At 35.3% G+C, this 8,630-nt stretch overlaps 2 protein-coding genes across 2 annotated transcripts; both read left to right on the top strand.

Annotated features, from left to right (window-relative positions):
* Window positions 1–734: 734 nt before the first annotated feature.
* Window positions 735–4,020, top strand: LOC143622770 (uncharacterized). The gene is made up of 2 exons (XM_077093829.1): window positions 735–789; window positions 1,508–4,020. Exon 2 carries the CDS (start codon window positions 1,508–1,510, stop codon window positions 2,519–2,521), a length of 1,014 nt encoding a protein of 337 aa, XP_076949944.1. The 5' UTR covers window positions 735–789; the 3' UTR covers window positions 2,522–4,020.
* On the top strand, window positions 3,088–3,723 carry LOC143622864 (uncharacterized). Its single transcript, XM_077093890.1, has one exon. It carries the CDS (start codon window positions 3,088–3,090, stop codon window positions 3,721–3,723), a length of 636 nt encoding a protein of 211 aa, XP_076950005.1.
* Window positions 4,021–8,630: the final 4,610 nt, after the last annotated feature.

The raw sequence follows: 8,630 nt of genomic DNA, 5'->3' as shown, positions 1-8,630 counted from the left end.
AAATAAGGAATGAAAAAAATTTCTATAGTAAAAATCAAAAAAATTTAAAAAAAAAAGAAAATCATTACTCAAAATTTAGTAAAAAACAATTACATAAGTAAATTTATCCACTTCAAAATTATTTTCAAATTTTACAATTTTGTTACATAAGTAAATTTAATAAATTAAATTCTTATTTCAAACTTTTTAATATTTTGTTTCATTATTTAAGACCAAATCCGTGTAATCACTATTTTACATTACAACGTTATACCAATATTGATACGCATTTAAAACTAAATCATATATAACATTAATGTCGAATAGGCGAATGCAATGGTTTTATTAAAAAGTGAAAGATCTCTCATCATTTTACTGTCACATAGGTTTTATTTTTGTAAGATAATAAAATATTTCGCACTAAACTTAAAACGATTAAAATAAAGTGACAGATAAAGTGATAAACAAGCAACAAGCTGAGATGTGTATCTCTTCGGATACTCTTACTGAAACGTGTAATAGTTTTACAAGAAAAAAAAAAGTTGACCTACCACCCACGTCATTTCCCCCCCACGAGTGATCCCAAAATGTTTCAAAAAGGCCCACCGCATCACGTTTTCTAAGCTGACGTGGCTCGGTAAACTTTTCTTTTTTATATAAATAAAACACCAATAAAAGAATAAATAAAACGACAAAACAAAATATGTTCTAAAACTCTTTCTATCCCTGAAAAAAAGACTATGGCATAAACCCTAAGAATGAAATCTCTCAAGTTTTGATTGTGCCGAAGGATTTGAAATAAAGTTTCAGGTATGAATTCTATTTTAAGTTTAAATTAATGGTAGTATCTACGCATCTTTCAGAAAGGGGTGGCAGCGCAGCTTGTTGCCCACATACCTGCTATGTTGATGTAATATCTATGTTTCTATATAATGAAAGATATAAGATTTGATTAAAAAAAAAATTAATGGTGGGATTTGCTCTAGTCAATTAGGATTACTGGTAGTATCTACGCGTCTTGTTTATGATAAAAATTGATTCTTTCTTCACATTATAATAAAATTGTCAGTCAATTTCATTAGTTGGAATGTTGTAAAACTCGCTTGGCGGTCCTAGGCGGCCGACCCCCTTGTAGGGAGTACTCGGTTTGCACTCGGATATGATAAATATAACATAAATTAATTATTGGATATTATATATATATATATATATTAGCATAATTCACGTCAAAATAAGCATAATTCATATAAAAAAACATAATTCAAAAAATTCATGTTTTGTTATTTTTAATTTTTTACTTAAAAAAAAGTAACAAAAAAATAAAAAAAATTTAAAAATTATGGCCAAGTTGACCTTGGAGGCTGAGTAATCTCGAGTACTCCGACTTTAGTCCGAGTTGGACCTTGGCGAGTAATAGTGGCCGAGTTGGGAAAATGCAGCAAGGTTGATGTCCGAGGACCTTGCAATCGCCGATTCCAAGGCCTTGGAATCTGACTTTTACAAGGGATGATGATTGTAAATCTTTTAGATGGAACAGAAGCTTCAGATTTCATCTTTTGTAGTATGTGACCGATTGCTTCCGTTAGCCGCAAAATATCCATGGCTGCAAGAAGACGGATACCAGGTTGGCACCGACCCACTTTGTTATTATCCATGCCGAATCCCTGCGTTGATGGGGAGACGTGTCCGAGGATATTTTCACAATTGGGTGATTCTCTCTAGCCATCCAGACAATGTCATGTGGTATCTTTGGAACCCGGTGACCTTAAAGACCATATATCTTCCCCCTTTGGTTTTGAAAGACGGAGACTATGAATCGATCGGTGGAGATTGTTGTTTGCCGTACCCTCCAGAGGATACCGGTTCGATCCTTTTGTTAAATAGAACCAAACAACGTACCTTTGTTTTTTGTCGGCTAGACCGTAAAAGAAAGAATTTACGATGGACAGAAATGACATATGCTAGACAGCTCAAGAGTATAACCGACAGAGATGGTTTCTTAAAATCCTTAACTTGTTGCGATGGCAAGGTAGATGCCTTGAACAACAGTCTCCTTTACGGTTCTCTTATTCAGGTTGACATTGTGGTTAACGATAAAGAAGTTGTGATAACTCTATTGCCATTTGTAGAAACCCCTTCTGATAGTATTATGTCCTGCAACACTTGTTTCTACGTAGGGCCTTTTCTGAAGGGAGGTACAGAGCTTTTCTTCGTTATAGCAGATGTTCGTTCAAAAGCAATGAGAACGCTTACTGACGTGCATTTGTTTAAATTAGACATGAGTAGTATGACTTGGGGAAGACCAGGAGACCTTAATAACACAATATTTTTCATTGATCTTGCTCATAGTGGTTGGTTATTTTACCGACCTACACTTTCTTCAGAGTTAGGCGGTCATATTCACATTTTTGGCAAAGTGGACAAAGTAATATCTTCCTACAACTTCAAAGATAACACTGTATTCCTATCTTCTATGCCATGTTTAGTGCCAAAAAACTATCTGCCATTGTATGTGCTTATTTATTGTATGTGTTCTAGCTAGCATGAGAATAGTTAAGGTCTTAACAGTCTTTATTGCGCAGAGCTAAAAAAGAAGAAGACAAGGAAGATGAGATCGTGTCTAGGATTGACGAGCTGGTTGATATTAACATCACAAGGAGTTCACCCCTTTTCAATATCCCATTCGATGTTCTGAAGATGATTATGGAGCTCTGTGTTGGTGTCGAATATCTTAACTTCCGAGCTACATGCAGACGCTGTTGATTAGCAGCACCTGTGATTCGGTGGAGTAACATTACATCACTAAGAAGATTGCACGCATACTCACTACCTTCACCATGGCTGATAATGTTTGACACACTGCAAAGCGTCATCACTTTTACAGATCCGATGTCTGGTGACAAATACTTTATGAAAACACCTCAAGAACTGATCGGCGATGTGCGAATACGTTGTTCCTTATATGGTTGGTTGCTGGTTTATAATCTCTCGCACATTCCGCACACTGTGATGTTGTTTAACCCCTTTACAAATAATATCCATATGTTTCCACAACATGGGTACATAACAAGCATTTGTTTCTCAGAGCCACCAACTTCCTCGTACTGTATGGTTGTTGGACTCATAGCAACACGTACGCTAGGTGCTTTCGTCCACTTTGTAAACTGGGGACCAGACTGGGCCGGGACATATATGGATTTTGATGAAGCCGTTCCACGTTCCGTTTCTTTTCCAATATTATTTGTTGACAGCTATGTGTTATATGTCTTAGAAGCGGAGGGAAGACTTGATGTTTACAGGATAAGGGAGGAAGGGGATAGGTTTTGGGAAGTTGTAGCCGAAGCCCCGAGTGGTTGTCCTTCAGAAGCACAATGTTTTCTAGTGAAATGTGATGAGCATCGCCTTTTACTAGTCAGAGTGGATGAGTATGGAGAATCGGTTGAGGTGTTCAAGCTGAGTCAGACATCACAAGAATGGGAGAGAATATATGGTTTAGGAAGGCGTATGATATATATTTGTGGTGTTACGTGTTTGTGCGTGGAAGCGGAAACACCAGAACTGGAGAACAAGATTTACTTTCCACGATTACACTCCAAGAACGGGAAGATAGTGTTCTATTCTCTTGAAACATGTAGGTACCACACGTTCGATGGTAGAAAGGCCGAAGAAGACAGTTTTGGGGATTTCCTAGGAACAAAATATATACTCAGCCCTCATGCATGGATTGAACCAAGTTGGTGCTAATTTTAAGTTGCTTCTTACTTTTTTTTTATATAAAATTTTTATTCAAGAATCTTGCATTAAGCAAACTTAGGTGTTATGATCTGCTTAATTTCTACTAATTCAGCATTGTATATATTTAATTTAAGACCTTAAATGGTCGTATTCTTTGTGTGTTTTATTATATTTTTTGGAATGAAACTTGCCAGAATCAAATAGTACCAACTTATAAAGGGGAATTAAAACCGTTTGGTGTACTTTTATCTGTTATAAGATACTTCAAAGCTACCTGTTGAGCCCGGTCTTTTTATGCATAGAGATACAAGTGATAAGAGCTCGTTATTGTTTGTTCGTTTGAATAATAATCTTTTGTTATTTATTATTTGTTTTTATGGTTGATCTTTATTGTTTTTGTATTTTAGCCTTTTAGGACTAGTGAAAGATGGTAACGATAAGAGAGTTGCCCTTGCACCTTGCAGTTAGCATGAAAAGATGGCTCGATTATTTTTGGTGAATACTTGATCATCTTTAGATCCATGAAATGTTTAAATTATTTGATTAGTTAGATTATCTCAAACCCAATAGCTACTCGACGGGTTTTTAGCTGGGTATACTAGACAAGTATTTTAATAAACCAGCTGGTATACCGATACCCTGACGGGTAATTACCCAACAAATACTCGATGGGTTTGAGACGGGCTTAATGATCCGGTATGGATTTAAGAATTGTTTAAAAAGGTTGTTGAGTTTGTTTTAACTCTTGGTTTTTTATTATTAGTTGAAAATATGCAAGGTGAGTTATATCTTATAAATGTGAAACAAGATCGAAGGGGCTCCAATTGGTATCAGGGCCAATAAACTGCTCGAACACCACCCCGAGTCCACAACCTGGTCATGATTGAATCAAAGCTAGAATGGCCTAGCAGAATATATGTTTAGGATAATATATTAAGCATTTTTTGTTGTGCAGTTTGGTCGCGAAGGTGAAACCGATATTTTAGCAATTAAGTACTTAACACGTTCGATAGACGGCTATTTCGCTAGGCAGACTTGGTTAGATTGTCGATTAGAATGCCACATACATCAACTTTGTTATATGTAATACGAGAATTGAAATGTAATCTTGAGGTGAAGAAAGCTGACTTATTCAAGTTAAAGAGAGTTTAATTCAGACTTAACCTTGTTTTGTTTCCTTTTCTCAGGTTTTTTATTATTATTTATATAAAAGGGATGAGCTCATGTGCTTTAGGTGAATGTTGGGAACAGGGGTTAAGATGTTTTGTTTTATTTTAACTTTTAGTAATCTACATAAATGGTATGTACGGAGTAATTGAAAACTAGTGGTAAAAAAGAAGCTGGAAGTGTTCTAAACTCTATTAGATACATTGCTAAACTATAAAATCTTTTTCAATGTATTATTTAGTAGTTTTAGAATATAAGTTGAGGTGATATATTTTGGATTGAAAGATTACCAATAAAGGACATGTTTTCTAGGCTAATTGATCTAGAAAGTAAAGTAAAATGACATGCCTATGGAGTTGGTGTCAAATATGTTTTATGACTCTTTTTTAATATAAATATGACTTAAGCGTGCATGATTTTAAAGTTACAAGTTTAAAGATGATCAAGATGACTTAAGAGTGCATGGTGAAATCGCTAAAAAGAATTTTTCAGTTGGTGAAGCCGCAAAAGTTAGCACCAGGTCGGATACTATACCAGATTAGCTTTCATAGAGATATAATTGGAGGTGGATCGAGTACACCTAGTATTATTCGATCTCTTCTTGACCTACACACATAAACAAGAACCCGTTAGAAGGGGTCAAGTCTGTCTGAACCACCTATGAACCACCCTTCTACGCTCAACATCACTATAATCATTATATCATTCATCATAATCGACATGTATGTAAAGATAAAATAGGATGAGAGAAGAGCATATTGATATTGGTATGGAGAAATTATCCTCGTTGTGATTATATGAAAGAACCCTCTATTCCCTTTATATATGGAGATACATGGGCTAGTGGCTTATATATAGGCAATTATGTATTGGGCTCATAGATAGTGGGCCAAGCCTTCTTAAATGTCTAAGTCCCGTACTCCCGTAGTGCAGTATGATGTAGCCCGAAGTCCGAACCACATTATGTTGCACGTATCACTTATTGTTGTCGGAGTCTTTACAATTAGTATCAAGGACGGTTCATATCATATTTATTTACTATGGAGCTATTGATCATGTGTATATTAGTTAAGTTATATAATGTTAGTAATAATTTAGTTATTAGCTAAGGTGAAACTAAAGAAACAATAGATTCAACTGTTGGTTTTGGATTTCTGACTTACCCAAAACCCAAATGAGCTCTTATTTACTGTTAAAACAGTTTGATTATAACTTAATAAAAATAATCCAACTAGCTATTTAGTAAAACAAAAGCATGCATACTTTTAGGGTACTTATAACTTAAAAGGCTTGCACTTGAAGCCTGTCACGCATATTTTCTATTGCGTTATGAAAACAAAATCCAAAATACACATAACATCTTTGTATTACTTGATAAAAATATTTCCATATTGCTACCAAATGAGGTGTTGACGGTTGGAACTGGTCATGGTGGAGACGAATAATTAGCGGAGGAGATGAACCGAAACAATAAAATCTTATCTCAGACGATTTATCGAAAGTGGTTATCAATAATAACATATATAGGTGGATTTGGGTTTTCGACGTTGACGATTCTTTCTCAGTCAGTCTGATTCGAAAACAAAGCTGGGCGGGTGATCAGTTGATTTCGGAATTGTTAATTCTATTATCAATTGCTCTTTTTGGTGGGTAACTAATAGAGGAGTTAAAGTTACAATTAATTAGTCCGAGTGTATAAAAAATATTTTTCTTGTGATGTAATTACGTATGGTTTTTCCTAGTACGTGTCATGTTAGTCACAGCCGGCTGGTGGGTAAGTATAGTCAGGCATATGCTTTAGGCCTCCACCCATTCAGAGCCTCTAAATCAGTAAATCTAATACTCATTTTGGTTTATATATTTGTAAAATAATCTGCATATATCTTTGGAAATTTACTAAATTGGGCTGGACTTATAATAATAGTGGAGCTTTAATGGAATAATTAATAATTGATTTCTTTTTCATAAATAATTTTTTTTGGAAGCTTTTGCTACTTTACAATAACATGTGATTTGTGTTAAATATAAATAGTTTGTAACAATTATCGATTTGATTTTGCCTATATGATAACGTAATAGTAAGTTAGCCGACTAATGTAAGTTGATTGGTTTTAAATATAAGAGTCTTCATAAAATGACTTTTTTACTCTATAGAATAGTAACCAACTTTGAAAGTTGTTTTAATTAGGTCACTAATAAAAATTTTTGTTTCAATCAGGTCATTAAACTTTCATTTTTGTTTCAATCCTAGATATTTTACCTGAATAGTAGATAATCTAGGTTTTTTTTTTATTTTTTAATGTTATTACTTTACATAATAACTTTTAAAGGTTGCAAATATTAAGATACGAAATATAAGTTTAAAATTCCGAAAATTTTCAAACAAAGTTCGGAAAATTGCAAAAATTGAAAAAAAAATATTCAAAACGGGTTAGGGTTATAAAGAGTCAAGGTCGGAACGGGTCAAAATGGGTTTCGGGTCAGTTTTTTTTTGGACCAACGAATCAGCGCATTTTCAACATGTTACAGCTCGTTTTAACAGCAAAAGCTCGTTTAAGCGATTTTTTCAGTTCGTTTCAACACTTAACAGCTCGTTTAAGCGATTTTTCAGTTTGTTTAAGCATCTAAGAGCTCGTTTAAGCGATTTTTGAGTTCATTTCAGCACCTAACAGCTCGTTTAAGCGATTTTTGAGTTCGTGTCAGCACCTAACAGCTCGTTTAAGCGATTTTTGAGTTCGTTTAAGCACCTAACAGCTCGTTTAAGCTATTTTTCAGTACGTTTTAGCACCTAACAGCTCATTAAAGCAATTTCTCAGCTCATTTCAGCACCTAACAGCTCGTTTAAGCGATTTCTCAGCTCGTTTCAGCACCTAACAGCTCGTTTAGGCGATTTCTCAGCTCGTTTCAGCACCTAACAGCTCGTTTAGGCGATTTCTCAGCTCGTTTCAGCACCTAACAGCTCGTTTAGGCGATTTCTCAGCTCGTTTCAGCACATAACAGCTCGTTTAGGCGATTTCTCAGCTCGTTTAAGCGATTTTTCATCTCGTTTCAGCACCTAATAGCACGTTTTAGCGCGAAACGAGCTGTTAGGTGCTAAAACGAGATGAAAAATCGCTAAAACGAGCTGTTAGGTGCTGAAACGAACTCAAAATCGCTTAAACGAGCTGTTAGGTGCTGAAACGAATTCAAAAATAGCTCGTTTCAGCACCTAACAGCTCGTTTAGGCGATTTCTCAGCTCGTTTCAGCACCTAACAGCTCGGTTAGGCGATTTCTCAGCTCGTTTAAGCGATTTTTCATCTCGTTTCAGCACCTAATAGCACGTTTTAGCGCGAAACGAGCTGTTAGGTGCTAAAACGAACTGAAAAATCGCTAAAACGAGCTGTTAGGTGCTGAAACGAACTCAAAATCGCTTAAACGAGCTGTTAGGTGCTAAAACGAATTCAAAAATCGCTTAAATGAGCTGTTAGGTGCTGAAACGAACTCAAAAATCGCTTAAACGAGCTGTTAGGTGCTGAAACGAACTCAAAAATTGCTTAAACGAGCTGTTAGGTGCTGAAACGAACTCAAAAATCGCTTAAATGAGTTGTAAAGTGTTGAAACGAACTGAAAAATCGCTTAAACGAGTTGTTAAGTGTTGAAACGAACTGAAAAAATCGCTTAAATGAGCTTTTGCTGTTAAAACGAGCTGTAACGTGTTGAAAATGCGTTGATTCGTTGGTTCAAAAAAAAACTGGCCCGAAACCCGTTC

Source organism: Bidens hawaiensis, unplaced genomic scaffold (genome assembly GCF_021521415.1).
Source record: "Bidens hawaiensis isolate Kalapana, Puna unplaced genomic scaffold, B.hawaiensis_p1.1 tig00003244_1, whole genome shotgun sequence".
Classification (NCBI taxonomy): Eukaryota; Viridiplantae; Streptophyta; class Magnoliopsida; order Asterales; family Asteraceae; genus Bidens; species Bidens hawaiensis.
The sequence above is the reverse complement of the archived record's forward strand: the minus strand, read 5'-3'. Positions and strand labels throughout refer to the sequence as shown.

Excerpts from the sequence above, each read along its gene's own strand:
- LOC143622770 (XM_077093829.1), top strand. The coding sequence starts at position 1,508 with ATGGAACAGAAGCTTCAGATTTCATCTTTTGTAGTATGTGACCGATTG.
- LOC143622864 (XM_077093890.1), top strand. The coding sequence starts at position 3,088 with ATGGTTGTTGGACTCATAGCAACACGTACGCTAGGTGCTTTCGTCCAC.